Genomic DNA, 16,125 nt, shown 5'->3' on the forward strand with positions numbered 1-16,125 from the left:
GATCTGAAATACTTACCCAGTCTTCCAATGTCTTACCATCTGTACTGTTGTCCCAGAAACACGAGCTGGCAGTGTGCAAACCTGCCCCATTTTTTTGTAGTATGATACATGTCACTTGGTGAACAAACAGAAGAGAATGAATTTGGGGGAACATTACAGGTACCATACCTTTACATTTGTATTATTGTAGTTTAAATGGCCTGTTATCATACCTATGTACTTAAAAAGGCTTTCCTAATTTAGTTAGCTGGCTTAGACTTGACTCTACAATGCTTGACATCCGCTGTTTGATTATCGGTAAGAGCTGTTTCCAATGGTGCTTTCAACAGTCTGTTGTCAAAAGACCCCCATAATACTAGTGATTATTGCAAAGTATAAAATTGCTAATTTACATTTAAAAGTTTTTACTCATACAAAGTAATTGAATTGATAGTTGAAGATTGACTTCATATCTACACAGTGAGGTCATGTAGTAGATTCTTACTACTTTGATTACTGTGGTAATCTCGTCCACAACAAATGTAGTCTGTGAATAAAAATATAAGATTGCAGTATGAATGAAAAAAGTATTTCTACTACATGCATTTAGTAGAACTCACAACTCCACTACCTAGTTATTATTATAATTTCTGTGTCAATTACCTCCTCAGCAGACTGATCCTCGTCCATTGCTCGACTTTATCCAGAGTGTTTTGTAGTTTCTATGGAGACAGACCAGGGTCACTCCCTGGATAGTAAACACGGCCACAGACTCGCTGTTCTTCATTGTTTTGCCAGTATGAAAAAAATATAGTCGGGAAAATACATTTATTTATCTACATGAAGAGTTGCCTTTTACCTTTATTTTCACCTGACCTTTTCCCTTTCGTCAGCTCTCTCCTTTGGGTTGATGTACGCTTGTACTCAAAACAAGTTGCATAAACTAAGGTATTCAGGTATTGTGCTTTTTTAACGAATCACAATAAAATATTCTATTTATAAGTTATATTTACCTTTTAGTTTTTTCTTTAACTATCGCGTCTCATTTTAAGATATTGAAAAATAAAAAAGTTTGTTCGTTTTAGTACTACAAAACCACAGACTGTATGAAACCCATGTGCATAAAGGTGCCCAAAGTTAAAGAAACACATCACTCATACGTTTATATTACTAAAAGTGTCTAATGTAATTTTTATGATAACTTAATTATTTCTTTGGTGTATTTAGCCCTGACTTTTGTCCGTATCAATTTTACTGTAGTGGAATTTTTTATCTAAACATAATGTTTGATTAATCTGTATCTGTTTGTATAAATAAAACAGGAACCCGTTTTGTTGTGCTGTTGTGTCCGATCGAACACAGTTTCTAGTTACACCCTATTTCCCATGAATGGGAAAGGAAGTGATAGAGCATGAGTTATCGTTGTTTGTGCATCCCTGCATGTAGTTTTTCAATATATGGACTTAACACATACACATTCTTGTAAGGTTCAAGTCTCGTATTGGGTCGGAATAGGTACGAAGATTATCTGTTGTCTTGAATGACTATCAGACAGCGGAATTACTGGAAATCCCGGAGCTAATTAAAGGTTCCAACCAATAGTTAACTACCAAGCCGTAATAATGCTGCAGGAAATTCTCGCATCACCAGTTGAAGACAAAATCTTTTACGCTGTCCTGGTTTTCTCATGGACGGTGTATATTTGGGAGGCCTATCTCGCATGTAGACAGGTGAGTATATGCTTATTGCTTATCTTGGTTGTGTTTTCGGAAAACATTAAAAGGCGGACACTTTATGCCTTTATGATGTTCTATTCTAATTTGTAGACTTTGTTAAAATCCAAATTAATCTCATCTTAGAGCTTTGTGCAAATGCATTGTGATGTACTGAAATGATGAACTACTCTGGACCCTGTATAAACCAACACACGTTTTGCCTTTCACAGAGGAAGATCTACAGGACTACAATGCATGTGCCCACTGAGCTGGGCAAGATAATGGATTCAGAGACCTTTGAAAAGTCTCGCCTCTATCAGTTGGACAAGAGCAACTTTGGCTTCTGGTCTGGACTCTACTCTGAGGCAGAGGGCACGGTGAGCTTCATGTCAATTTCGAAGTTTTAAATTAAAACAGCCTCGTAAATAGTAAAGTGATTGTTTATTTAATTATTTTTTTGTTTATAATTTCTCTCTCTTTTTTTTTTTGATTGATAGTTATTGTTTTTTAACCAAGTATAAGGCAGATAACTTAACATCTGTAGGTTTCAGTTGCAAGTTTCTCATGAGTCCTCTGGGAGGGAAAAAATGCACCTTATGGTTTCGTTCTAATTAAGCCTGCAACTGTTTTCTTTTTCCTTTTTAATGAACTTCATTCAAGATTCTTTTTTTTTTTTTCACTTGCATTTGGGTCTTTCTCTTTGAGCATGTTTAATTTATTTCTGTTTTCTAGCTGATTTTGCTCCTGGGAGGAATCCCATTCCTCTGGAAAGTGTCAGGGATTCTCACAGCTCGTTTTGGTTTTGGTCCAGAGTACGAGGTAGGTATATTCTCTGGAACCTTTTTTTTTGTGGAAAATAGTTTTGTTTTTTGTTTTTTTTTGACAATATTTGTAGAATTTGTTCTCATTATGTGTGAATTTTGGTCAGCAAAATTGATCCTGATTTTGATTCTTGATCCTTTTGTTCTCAAATGTCAGTATGCTTTTACTCATGTTTATATGGTGAACTTCAGCTGAATTAGACTGTGAAACTGAAGGCTGGAATACACCACAGATTTGTGAACAAATATTAAGATATTAGGTATGATATGCTTTTCGATTTTGTAAATGGTGACAGAAAAATCTGGGCATCACACACATTAAACAACTGAGAGTCACACACTACCAGACTTTTAAGTTGTTCTGAACACAACAGACTCCTGCAGAAACATGTGACATGTTGCTAGCAGATGCATGGCAAAAAAAATAAACAATATGTGTTCTAATCTAAAACTGGCTCAAAATATCAAACATGTATGATATTCTCCAGCTGGATGGAATCATAGTTTGGAGCTAAAAAAAAGTCTGTGCCCGTCATACAATACAGTTTTCTGTCTGGCCAAAATCTGATTTTCGGTAGATAGCGTTGGCTTCTCCAGCCTGCAGAAATCTACGTCAAAGTTGTGTAATATGTGTTTGGAAGCAGTAGATATTGTCATGTTATCACGTGACCTCCTCATGTAGCTTGTTAATGGTGTCCTGTTAACATCTTGAAAAGTTGGTTGTTTTAATTTTTAAGGATATTTAATGTGAAAATGTCTTGCTTTTTCCAAACAAATTATTAGTAAAAATTAAAAATAAATTGTTTACTGTGCATACTATATACTACATAATTAAAATGAATTTTATACTACTATGCTATTCTGAACACATCCAAAAGGCACTGCATTATTTAAAATTGTCGTCTTTATTTCAGATCTCACAATCTTTGGTGTTCCTGATGTTGGCAACTCTTTTCAGTGCTTTTACTGGCCTTCCCTGGAGCCTCTACAACACATTTGTTATTGAGGAGAAGCATGGATTCAACCAGCAGGTAGATAAAGTCTTGCGCATGAGTCATATCTATCTCTCTGTCATAGCAGGAATAAAGCTAACTAAATAAAATATACTGAAATGACTCTTCTGTCCCTTGTTTATAGACAGTGGGTTTCTTCCTGAAAGACGCTCTCAAGAAGTTTGCTGTGACTCAGTGTATTTTGTTGCCAGTGACATCATTGCTCCTCTACATCATCAAGATCGGTGGTGATTACTTCTTCATCTATGCCTGGCTCTTCACACTCATCGTCTCTTTGGTCAGTTTTCCTGGATTTTGATGAATGTGTTGTCTATGAGAAAAAGAAAAAGTGAATTTGTTCTGTCCCTCCCATTTTGCTCTACAGATTCTGGTGACTATCTATGCAGACTACATCGCCCCACTGTTTGATAAATTCACTCCACTGCCAGATGGAGAGCTGAATAGTGAGATTGAGAGCATGGCAAAGTCCATCTGCTTCCCCCTCACCAAGATCTATGTAGTGGAAGGTACAGCATGCCGTAATCATCTTTGCATTTTTATTACTTTCTATAGAACTCTAATCGTACATTAATATAATCTCCCTTCCCCTAATATATGTGTGCTCTCTTTTCTAGGTTCAAAGAGATCTTCCCACAGTAATGCCTACTTCTATGGTTTCTTCAAAAACAAGCGCATTGTGCTATTTGACACGCTTTTGGAGGATTACTCCCCTTTAAATAAACCCGGAGAGAAAGAGCCAGGAACGGGAGAGGAGAACGAAGCGGTGGGCAATGAGAGCAAGACCAAACCAAAGGTCAGAGCCAGATCAGTAACAAATTAGATTAAAGGCTGCTGTTGTTGTTGTTTTTTACATTTTTGTCTGTATTCAGAACAAGAAACAGGGCTGCAGTAACCCTGAGGTTCTGGCAGTTCTTGGACATGAACTGGGACATTGGAAACTAGGCCATACAGTCAAGAACATTGTCATTAGCCAGGTGAGTTGCTTGCTGTGCGGCTGTGCTTTACAGCTTCAACTCCAGTGTTATAGATTCCTAAAATTACATTTGGCATTTTTTTCCTTCCTATTTTTTCCTTCCTATTTTTTCCCCCTTCCTATCAGTTGTTTTTGTCACTGCACATTTCTGCAATGTTGTTTTCCCCAGTTGTGAAAGTAGAATCTTATTAGGTTGAACAGTAGCTGATGAAAACATAAGACACCATAAGCAAACAATTTTAAGAGCGTATGAACAGAGGACCATAATTTGAGGATGTTAATGACTCCCTGTTTCTTTACAGATGAACTCCTTCCTGTGCTTCTTCCTTTTTGCTGTCCTGATTGGACGAAAAGAGCTCTTCATGGCATTTGGTTTTCATGACACCCAACCGACTCTTATCGGGCTAATGATCATCTTTCAGTTTATCTTCTCACCTTACAATGAGGTAACACTTGCATTTCTCTCCTTCTTTCTCTCTGAAAAATACATGGGGATTTGTTTGCCAACTATGCACATTCTGTGTAATATTTTTGCTTAGAAATACATGTAGGACATTACAGTACATTTGTGAAAGACATGGTCATTTTCTGGGTAATCAAGTTGTGTATACAAGGTGTCCTATAGCCATACTAGACTGACTCTAGGGCATTAGCATTTATTAAAAGACAAAGAGCCACCAAAATGCCAATACTGTAGCACTAACTTGTCTGTAAAACGTGTTTTTGGCCTGCCCGATTTTTATTGTTATGAGACAATGATTTTTAGAACTTATTTTATAAGATGGACCCAGAAAAAAATACTTTCACAGTATTTATCACAAGTACATTTTAAACAATTTATAAAGTTTAATTTGATAAAATATTTGTACTTATGGTATTATTTGTTCAATTTGCCATGTAATAGAGCCTGGGGAGCTGATATGGCAATAAATTTAAAGAAATCTAAATACAACCATTTTCTGGGTATTCAGATTTATCTTATCCAATTCACCTTCTTTTTCCCACTTCAGTTGCTGTCATTCTGTTTGACGGTGTTGAGCCGAAGGTTTGAGTTTCAGGCAGATGCATTCGCGCGCAGTATGGGCCGATCGTCTGAGCTGTACTCTGCTCTCATCAAGCTCAATAAGGACAACCTAGGCTTCCCTGTAGCAGATTGGCTCTTCTCTATGTGGCATTACTCCCATCCTCCCCTGCTAGAGCGGCTCAGAGCCCTCACTGGACCCAAGCAAGACTGACGGCTTTGCAAGGGGGCGCCACGTTCACCACTCACTCCCCCGAGAAAGGGTCTCCGCTGGCCTCTATTGGCCCTCTGATATTGATGCCTATTTCTCTCTCCTTCCCCCTCTTTTATTTCCATTCCTCTTCTTAAGTGTTTGACTTTTGCCATTTGTTTGTTATCGCCCTGGAAAGAAGTCTAAAATGTTTTTAGATGGCTTCAGACAACTCTGTGTACAAGTTGTTTGTTTTTTTGAGTCTGTGCTTTCAGTATGCCTTTTGCAGCTGTTCTTCATATGATTTTGATTGTTTTAATTCGTTTATACATTTTAACTGTGAATTGCCCCCTCCGGTTCTTTAGATCCATGTATTTCAACTTTAATTTAGTGTCATCCACTTGAGCCGTGAGAGAGAGGAGGTTAAAACATCTCAGAGGGGCCCTCAGCAACATATGAAAGCAAAAGATTCTTACATTTAATACTGAGTGGCAGCTGGTGTATTTTAAATAATGTCTGTCTGTTGAAACCGGAATGAGGGTTGTCTGCAGTATAGTCAGATGAAATTAAATTGATCAGATGACAGATGTTGTGTACTACCCAATGAGACTGGTATTCTGAACTTGTATGGCTCAGTTAGGCCAATTAAAATGTTTATTCCAATTTTAGTTCTTTCAACCTTTTGAAATAAGTTTGTTCTTTGTTTTACCAATTAAAGGGGTTTGGATGTTTGTGTAAATATATTAATTTTTGTGAAATATGAGCAACATGCAAGGGCAAGGTTGACTTTAAAAATATTTAATGAGTGGTTAGAAATGTTGTTTTATTTAGTTAATTTTCTCTCTGTGCCTGAGTGTGCAAGATGTTGCTATGAGAATATGTGTAGAAACATTATGGTGTCACATTTCCTCAGAGAATTTAAACCCTTGATAATATCAGAGTTCTGCTGGTGCATTCTGCATTTATGAGGATTCTTGTGAGGTTTCACATTAAGAATGTTAAATTTGGCATGCAATCTTGTCAAAATGTTGAACTCTCAAGGCTTTTACGGTAACGGACATGTTAATGGATTAATGAAGAGAAGAGTCCATGGGATGCCCACCTGTTGAAAACAAGCCCTAAACCATAACCAGTTCTTAGAGAGAGTTATATGGCTGTATGTTCAAATTTGTTCCACAAGGAATATGTCTTGTGACATCTGGAATGTTTGGACTGGAAAGATGAACTTTTGCATCACTATGAATAAAACTGATCACAGCAGCTTTGGTGCTTGTTTAATGTTTCCATTTAACTCTTTTTTTTTTTCTTTTTTTTATTTGCAGGCTCTTTAATTGCTGTGTTCACATCCTTTAGGGCTACAAAAAGATCGAGGAGAAAAACATTTGTACATTTACATTGCAAAAATTAAGTTTTGATTTACATAATTTTGTTTGTAGTATTTTCAACAAATATATATTTGCTCTTCGTTAATTTGCATAGACAGATACATACAGCTGTAATAACAATTATTAAACCCCTGAGGCTAATATTTTACAAATCTAAGCTTTTCTGATGATCCAGTGTTTTTTTTTTTCATCTATAACAATATAGTGGCATATTAAAAGTGATAATGTCAATCGGTCATAGAATGTTTTGAGTTGCTGTTCAATCTTCAGATTTAAATCTCATTTAAAATATTTGGTGGGATTTGAAGAAAGCAGTAGAGACATTTCTTTGATTTTGAAGCTTTTTTTAAGCAATGAATGGGCCAAGATTCCAGTAGAGAGGTGTCAGGAGGTTGTAAGCATTTTGGGCACTGTTTATTGGTTATTGTAAGAATAAAATATTCTATACAAAATGTAATGTTTGGCCGTTGAATACATTTGTACGTGATAACGTGAATGTTTAGAGCCTTTACTTAGAGCCTTATTCTTTACTCCAAATTACTCAAATGGTATTAATAAAGTTCACTGATGCCTTGGTTGAATAATTTTCATAAATTTTTGTTCACGGCAGCAGAATGTCTTGCAGGTCAAAGTGGTTGAAAAATTTAGATTGCAACTGTACATGGTTGCGAAGTTACATAGATGCATAGAATGTGATATTCTTGTTTGCGGTTGTATACTTTTAGCTGTGCGCAGTCTGCGCACGTCAGCGCGCATACAGCAATTTATCGACTGTACCATTGTGAGTGCCTTTAAAAAAATTCTGTAAACTCTCGGGTTGTTTAATACAATATTTAAAATAGTAGAATAGTCTGACTTTATAAATTACCCTAGACTAAAAGTGAATGTGAGTGAGTTAACACAGCGCTGACCATTTTTTTTTTGCTATAATAATGGTAGGTTCCTGTTTTGAGTCCTCCACAAGAGACAGGAGCGCACGCTTATGTCGCTGCATGCATGAGTGTCTGAAGAGAGAATGGCGAGGTTTCTTAACCGTAATATAAGGACTTTTTTGACCACACAGATCAGAATGTCGTCCGACCAGGTACATATGTATAACATATTTTGACCCAGTGACTTAACATACTAAAGAAAAATAAAACCTGTTCAGCACGCATGATCAGTCTGTTGCCATGTATTTCGTCACCTGTGTTGGCTTATTAAATACGTCATATGTCGTTTTATCGTACAGCGTTGATTAAAAGTATCAACCTTTTTTATGCAATAACTGGAGCGCTTTCAGAATGCCCTTGTATTATGACCCCTTTGTTTACATTCAGGATAATTCTCCATTCTTTGAGCTTTCAAGTTTCAACTGAAAACTCCCTGGAGCAGTTACAGCACATACAAATTTATATATAAATAAATGTATTATTATATATGTATGTATAGCTCAAAATTTGTGCATATCACTAATTCCAGGTAGACTAATAAACAGTTCTGTCTTGTGCAATCTGTGCCTCTGATAAAGCTAGGAGAACTGGGTAAAGGTGCTGGGAAAGGAGGTGGCGGTGGAGGTGCGGCGAGGGAGGCAGGAGGTGCGTTCGGCAGGAAACAGGCAGCTGAGGAGGAGATGTACTTCAAGTGAGTGGTTTTGCTTGATCCCATTGTGAATTTCATCCCTCACACTAGATCTCTACTGCTTATATGGCTATTAGAAAAATCAGCCCTCTCAGTATTTGATTCTGCTATGTGCAGTTATAAAGATCACACAGTATTGTAGGCACTGTTTTACTCTAGAAGGATTTATTTGGAGTTATTTGTCAATTTGAAGCCACTAAATAGCCACTTTTTTCATGTCTTATTTTCCCCTCTATCACCTTAACAGGAGAAAAGAGCAAGAACAATTGGCTGCTCTAAGAAGACACCACCAGGAAGAGATCGACCACCACCAAAAGGAAATAGAGAGATTACAACAGGAAATCAGTCGCCATGAGGGCAAAATCAGAAAACTTAAAAAAGATGACTGAGACTAGCGTATCTAGACATAACATTTCATAGACAAATGCCCCACACAGAATGTTTCAAATGGGATTGAATAATTGTAGATGCATTATTTTTATTAAGCATTTGTGATCTCTGCTCTTACTTATGAAAGCATATTATAATACAGATATAACTTGAACACTGAAATAATATGTGTATTTAATCAGTGCAGTTTCTCCTCTTCACAATAAACATGAAATTGTGTCTCAAATATGAAAGTGTGTCTTGGTATCAATAATGTGTTTGGTGAACAATTCATTTGGTTTTGGAAAATATTCATCTGTAAATTATAAGCTACTTTAGTCATTTAGAGCAAAAGTACCAAATAAAATTATTTTCAACCCTATTCCTGCAACATACATTTAAGATATTTGTATTATCTGAAAGACCCATTTCAGGTATTTATGCTAATGAGCCAGTCAGGATTAATCAGGTGTGTTAAATTTCAGGAGCATCCTGAATATGCCGTTTTATTGGGTCTGCTTTTTATTATAATTACCAGATTTCTAGAGCCCTTGTAGCTCATTTGCGCTCCAGTTGATGGCAGTATAAAAGATTACAAACGTCCTCTAAAGAGCGGCGAGTTTGTCACGTCATTTCCGATGATGCGTAAAGCCCCGCCCCTGCCCCTGTCTTTTACGTCGGGCGGCCCCGCGTGTCTTTCTTTTCCCACATCATGGCGGACCGGTTCAATAAGGTGCGTTCGAGCGGCACGATTTACATTCAAATATCTCGCTTTTCTTTAGCGAGTTAATGTAATATTTGAGGGCTAATGTGTAGGTAACGTTACCTGACGTTATTTGCGTTGTTATTCCGTTATAAACGGTCGAGTTACTATTTTTGGGAGAGAAGTGCGTGTCTAAACGCATGTCGTCTTGCTGGAAGTTACAGGCCTGTAGTGATCGTAACACTCGTGGTTCCGTAAAAACCAGATAAGAGTTCCAGTCCATGCTCAGGTACTCTAAAAATAAACTATTTGTGTCCTCAGAACATGTAATTGAATTTGTAGGGATGTATGAAATCTGCTAGTTAAAATAAGTGCGTTTTACTGCAATGGGCTGAAATACTGCACCGTTGTCCATTGCTAGCATCACGTCTTGCTGTATAGCACGAAATAACCATGAATATTTTCCACCGTGTGGAAATATTGCTGGTGGCGTGGTAATCGGATGCATAACACATGGCAAACGTCAGATGTGCTTATTGTCGGTGATGAGCTCGCAACCACAGTTCAGTATTCGAGTCTAACGACCATGAGAATACTTTACGTGCACTACCATCTGAGACAAAAAGCAACGTTCTGATGGAGGCATCCGAAATCATTTATCTAACGTTACTCTGCGCTAACAAAAGAAATCTGGTTTCATTTATTCATAGGTTCTGATCCTAGATGGCAGAGGCCATCTACTCGGTCGTCTTGCCGCTATTGTGGCCAAACAAGTGCTGCTTGGTAAGTTTATGCTTTTTAATTTATTTAGTGATTTAGAATTGCTTGCTAACATTGGGTGAAATGTCGTTTTAAGAGTTGGATTGACAAAGTTGTCGTCATGTGCATGAAGTGTATAGGTTTCAACAGCTGTGCGTCTCATAATTATTTATTTATTAGTAATGCTCCATTTACAGGCCACAAAATTGTGGTGGTGAGGTGTGAGGGTATCAATATATCGGGAAACTTCTACCGCAACAAACGTAAGTTTGTTGACCACCTATAAGTATGTTGTGTTTTAAATACACTGATTTTATCAATGTGAAACTGTTGAAAATGGGTAGTAAATGGGATGGTTTGTGTGTGCAGTGAAGTACTTGGCTTTTCTCCGCAAGAGGATGAACACCAACCCTTCCCGTGGACCGTATCACTTCAGAGCTCCCAGCAGAATCTTCTGGAGGACAGTAAGAGGTGAGATCTATTTTATTTTTGGCTGTCACGGATACATTGCAATGGCTACACTTCAAACAATGATGAACACCATTATCCCGAATCTGAGCCCAGTTTGATGATACCAAACTACGGATCTGACTACTGAGTTTGTCACTAAATTCATCTGTGATCAGTTTCACCCTTTCAGTGGATGGGTAGATGATTGAATGTTGACTTTCTTGAACAGGTATGCTTCCACATAAAACCAAGAGGGGTCAGGCTGCTCTGGAGAGGCTGAAAGTGTTTGATGGCATCCCTCCTCCTTACGACAAGGTAGTTTATTCTGACTCTGCTTATTTCACAGATAAATACTGTCGATGATGACTACTATCCGCCTTGTTTGACTTTCAGCTGAGAACATACACCATCTGAAACTGAGACATCTCCGCTCCTGGAGTTAGAAGTTGTCCTTTTTCTTGTGGTTTCTCATGTGTTTGTGTTCCACAGAGAAAGCGTATGGTCGTCCCAGCTGCCCTCAAGATTGTGCGTCTGAAGCCCACACGCAGAGTGAGTCTTTTTATGGAATGGTCTTCAATGTAATATGAAATTGCTTTTTGTCAGTGTTTTTCAACAGTAAGTATGAGTTTAACGACCATGAGTCCACTTCATGCACTACCAGCTGAGACAAAAAGCAGCAGATTCCTTTTTTACCCTGATTATGAAGCCCAGAATGTTCAAAACACTGTAGATTTCTGCATTTTAATTCTGGTTTGATTTAAAGACCATGTTGTGCCCCATAGTAACCTTTTTTTTTCTGATGTCTCGTTCATTGTAGTTTGCCCTGCTTGGACGTTTGGCCCATGAAGTTGGCTGGAAGTACCAGGCCATCACCGCCACTCTGGAGGAAAAGAGGAAGGAGAAGGCCAAGCTGCGCTACACAAAGAAGAAAACTCAGATCAAGCTGACCAAACAGGCAGAAAAGAACGTTGAAAGCAAGATCGCAGAATATACTAAAGTTCTTAAACATTATGGTGTCCTTGTTTGAGCTGTCCCTGCAGCCAATCAAAATAAATGTTTATAGAAACTATTGTCTTGAGTGGGTTGTTTCTTTTGATTTAAGAATTAAGTGTTTTTCAAATGGCATATTGGTGAAGTAAATATCGAGTCATGATAAAAAATATTTCTGTGGCTCCATTCCTGCATGGAGGTTGTTTGACTAGAATTTAAGGAAGTGTTTTTAAAATGGGTTAATTTGTTTTAAAATGGTTCATTTTAAAATATTTTATGCTTGGAGTTGATACAACGTTCATGCGAGTATTTGGTTTATTTTAAGTTTACTGTGTATATTATGTATTATATACTAATTCCTATGATGCATTTGCTGGCTCCTAACACCACATCTCAGAAGTATTTTTTTTCGTTCGTAGCAACTAAAGGTTTTTTCAGTCAGAAGCCTGGAGCATTTGTGCTCCTAATTAAGAACACCAGAAAGCAAAGGTTATCAAAACATCGATCACGAAATATACTTAAACCACTTCTAATTTGTGCAAAATTAGTTTTGGTATTAACGTCTTAACGTTATTAGATGTCATTTCCGCGTAGTGTCCTTATTTTGACACTACACTGTTTTGTGAATTCACGTGACAACGACTTGCATGGCTTTTCTTACAGTGTCAGTTTACTGCTTTGCAGCTGCTTTTAAAGGTATGTAATAGTATATTATTAGTTACACATTCATATGCAGTGCGTCTGTGTACGCTAACTAGACTGAACTGTAGTATATTTTGTCACTACTATTCATTCAGGTTCCGTCTAAAGATGCAGTGCGGCAGATCTGCACATAACTACCCAGCTGGAGCCTCCAAGTGTCGGTCTGTAGTAGAAATAACTGCTTAATGCTCTGTGTCCAATAGCGATGCGATACAGGTGTGTTCATGCCATTTAATCCATTTAATTATAAATCACAGCGCCAAGACCTCAGATGTTAAAAAGGGGTCATATGATGCGATTTCAAGTTTTCCTTTCTCTTTGGAGTGTTACAAGCTGTTCGTGAATAGATAAGATCCCTAAAGTTGCAAAGACTAAAGTCTCAAACCCAAAAAGATATTGAGCTGATCCGTGCTGGTCGCTGAGGAAATACATCAACTTCGTGCTGTGAATCGCCAGATCGGTTTTCACCGTGGACGAAGCGGAGTCCAGTCTGTGGTCGTCACATGTGGTTGCCGCAAACCCGCCAAACAAAGTAGTTTCTCTTTCACAACGAAACACACAGCGTCTCCACGCGGCCGGCGGATTCGACGAAGGAGCGGGCGGCGGGCTTGTGGCAACCACATGTGACGACCCCGGGCTGGACTCCGCTTCGTCCACGGTGAAAGCCGATCCGGAGGAAAATTTGGAGTTGGGATAACCTTCAAAATCGAAGGTGATACCTTTATAAAAGCTCATTATCATCAAATATTTCTAAAATGGTTACGTTCCAAGGCAGATTGCCAGCAACAGCCATTTTAGGAATAGTTTGTGGTTTGGTCTTAGTGACTTAAGAGTCCTCTTCACTACTCCTAACGTTTCACTAAAATGCTTTGTGAAATACATTTAGATCAAAAATTTAGGACTGACACACCCATTATTTTAAAAGATTTTCTCCTAAATCGGCGAGTTATCTACTGTTAGCCATGTTTTGTGAATACGGGCCCTGATCGACATCTTTAAGATGTCACTTTTACATACATTTTAAATCAAAAAACATCTTAAAGACGACATCTAAACATCTATTTGACATCTGATAGGAAACATCTCAGAGACGTATTGCAGATGATCAAACACTATTAAAAAAATACATCTTGCAGATGTAGGCCTAAATGCAGACGTCAAATAGACATCTCCGTGATGTGCTATCAGGGCTGGTCATAAATGTGACCTAATTCAAAGGTATATTTTGGTTACAAATGTTACCAGTGGGATTGAATGGATTAATGTTCATTATAATATTTCCTTTATTTTTATTCATTTACAGTTGCTGACAGCTTTTCACATGCTCTCGCATCATGTTGTGTACCAGAATTTAACCTCTCCAGAACAGGTCCTGTCACTTTTCCCAGAATCATTCCACTCAAACCTGAAGAATCTGATCACCAAAATTCTTTTGGAAAACAGGTGGATATATCTTTCAGATCCTTACATAAATCTACTTAAGTAATTTACCCTGCTGACTAGTATGTAACCTATTTTTGGTGTGAATATTTTCAGTGTCACATGGAGAAATGAAGCTTTGTCCAGTCAAAGTGAGTGTGAAATAGTTGATGACTTAGTGTTTTATTCTTGTGATCCATTATGAAACCATTTTGGAGCTGTGAAGTTATGATGTATGTGTGTTATAGTTTCACTGCCAAAGCTGGTTGATTTGGAGTGGCGAGTGGACATGAAAACTGCTTCTGACTCATTGAGTCGTATGGCTGTGCCAACTTGTCTGTTGCAAATGAAAGTAAGCTACAGGCATAATCAATGCTATCATTTATATTTAGGCTCATCAGGGCCCGTATTCACAAAACCTTTTATCTTACCACTAAGAGTTCTCCTAAATAGCAGTAAAAGTTTTTAGCGAAGAGTTTTCTCTTAAAACCTATTCACAAAGCTGCTGAGACAAACTTTTACTAAGGAATAGAGAGAAGTCTTAAGCTAACAGTAAGGGGGCGGGGTTGACCTCGTTGCTATGGATGATGTCAGCATGCTTACTAACTATGCACACAGTGATTGGCTGATAGTCTCTGCCAGAGATTTATTCATAGAAATATTGTAGAGTGCAATATTATATTGCCATATTCAAATAAAGGTTTAAAAATGCAGGCAATTTTTTTTGTGTCACTAATTAAACAAGTATATGTTCAGCTAATTGTCAGCCTCTTACATATGTGCTTCTCAAAAACAATTAGCGGATATGCCTATAAACAACCTTTTAATTAACAAATCCAAACAAACTGGGTGCAAGACCAGCTGTTACTTCTTGCCCAACTGGTTAATGAAAACAAGGATATAATCAAAGGAAAATGTAGAATTCGGATAACCTCCAAAACCAAAGGTGATACCTTTTTAAAAGGTAATTATCATCAAATGTTTCTAAAATGTTTACGTTCAGAAGCAGATTGCCGGCAACAGCCATTTTAGGATAGATTGTGACTTGGTCTTAGTCCTCTTCACTACTCCTAACGTTTCACAGATTTAGGAGCTAGTTTTAGTGCTAAAACGCTTTGTGAAATACTCTTAGAGCAAAAATTTAGGAGTCCTAAATTTAGGATTGACACGCCCATTATTTTTACGATTTTCTCTTAAATCGGCCTAAGATGTTTTGTGAATATGGGTCCAGATATGTAATTAAAGATATTTATCTGTAATAAGAATGCAACATCGTTTTAAGACCTCATTTTGATTGATGTAATCATTTTTATTCAAGATTTAACATAATGTTTTTAATTATCTTTCAAAAGACCTCACAACTCTGTGTATGTGTTTCTGTGTAGCTCCAGGACACTCCTTGCATTAGTGGCAGTCCAAGTGAGTCCACAGTTACAATGGAGCTGAGTAAAGAGACACTGGACACCATGATAGACGGTTTGGGTCGAATCAGGGACCAGCTGAGTGCAGTGGCAAGGAAGTAGAGCTGAATAAAAGATCTTGCCCCCACACCTGTCTGTGGACATTCAGACTGATGGGCATTGGAAGGTTGATCAAAATGTAAAAACAAAACAAAACAATGGACATTAAAAGAAAAAGAATTGCATAGTAGGTTAATTGATTTAGTTTGTAAAATGGAGTTTGTTCTTGTTTTGATTTGTGGTTTGTTTTCTGTTTATTAAACTTTGTTATATAAAAGTTGTCCCTGACTGATACATTTTTTCTATTGCTACATTGTTTTACATAAAAACTACTTTTTATGGTCATGGAAAATTTTTACAGCAATAAACTGAACAAAATGCTAATCATGTCTGTGTGTTTATTTGTGCCAATAAATATGCTGTTAGCTTGAGTGGGTTTACGTACATGTGAAAGGTTGGGCCTGTTTTTAGCATGTTTACCACTGAGGTACATTAAATGCTGTTTCTATTACATGTGAGATTTGCTCTACTAAATGGAAAGTCATTTTCGATGTTA

At 37.5% G+C, this 16,125-nt stretch overlaps 3 protein-coding genes, 1 long non-coding RNA gene and 1 pseudogene across 4 annotated transcripts; 4 read left to right on the forward strand and 1 right to left on the reverse strand.

Annotated features, from left to right (window-relative positions):
- Positions 1 to 235: 235 nt before the first annotated feature.
- LOC107715978 (uncharacterized) lies at positions 236 to 709 on the reverse strand. The gene is made up of 3 exons (XR_001637157.1): positions 643 to 709; positions 488 to 526; positions 236 to 330 (listed from the first exon to the last, which is right to left on the reverse strand). It is a non-coding gene; the product is annotated as an uncharacterized LOC107715978 (long non-coding RNA).
- A 589-nt stretch (positions 710 to 1,298) lies between these two features.
- On the forward strand, positions 1,299 to 6,969 carry LOC107715979 (CAAX prenyl protease 1 homolog). Its single transcript, XM_016522263.1, has 10 exons — positions 1,299 to 1,709; positions 1,925 to 2,071; positions 2,427 to 2,513; positions 3,430 to 3,546; positions 3,653 to 3,805; positions 3,893 to 4,034; positions 4,143 to 4,321; positions 4,398 to 4,502; positions 4,804 to 4,947; positions 5,512 to 6,969. The coding sequence occupies exons 1-10, from the start codon at positions 1,602 to 1,604 to the stop codon at positions 5,734 to 5,736; spliced, it is 1,407 nt and encodes a 468-aa protein (XP_016377749.1). The 5' UTR covers positions 1,299 to 1,601; the 3' UTR covers positions 5,737 to 6,969.
- Positions 6,970 to 8,036: 1,067 nt separating this feature from the next.
- Positions 8,037 to 9,327, forward strand: LOC107715944 (ATPase inhibitor B, mitochondrial-like). Its single transcript, XM_016522205.1, has 3 exons — positions 8,037 to 8,181; positions 8,608 to 8,720; positions 8,965 to 9,327. The coding sequence occupies exons 1-3, from the start codon at positions 8,113 to 8,115 to the stop codon at positions 9,104 to 9,106; spliced, it is 324 nt and encodes a 107-aa protein (XP_016377691.1). The 5' UTR covers positions 8,037 to 8,112; the 3' UTR covers positions 9,107 to 9,327.
- Positions 9,328 to 9,709: 382 nt separating this feature from the next.
- LOC107715981 (60S ribosomal protein L13a) lies at positions 9,710 to 12,068 on the forward strand. Its single transcript, XM_016522267.1, has 7 exons — positions 9,710 to 9,819; positions 10,500 to 10,572; positions 10,746 to 10,811; positions 10,918 to 11,019; positions 11,228 to 11,313; positions 11,488 to 11,547; positions 11,816 to 12,068. Exons 1-7 carry the CDS (start codon positions 9,799 to 9,801, stop codon positions 12,023 to 12,025), a joined length of 618 nt encoding a protein of 205 aa, XP_016377753.1. The 5' UTR covers positions 9,710 to 9,798; the 3' UTR covers positions 12,026 to 12,068.
- Positions 12,069 to 12,181: 113 nt separating this feature from the next.
- LOC107715933 (COMM domain-containing protein 9-like) lies at positions 12,182 to 15,683 on the forward strand (annotated as a pseudogene).
- Positions 15,684 to 16,125: the final 442 nt, after the last annotated feature.

Source organism: Sinocyclocheilus rhinocerous, unplaced genomic scaffold (assembly GCF_001515625.1).
Source record: "Sinocyclocheilus rhinocerous isolate Xijiao unplaced genomic scaffold, SAMN03320098_v1.1 scaffold749, whole genome shotgun sequence".
NCBI lineage: Eukaryota > Metazoa > Chordata > Actinopteri > Cypriniformes > Cyprinidae > Sinocyclocheilus > Sinocyclocheilus rhinocerous.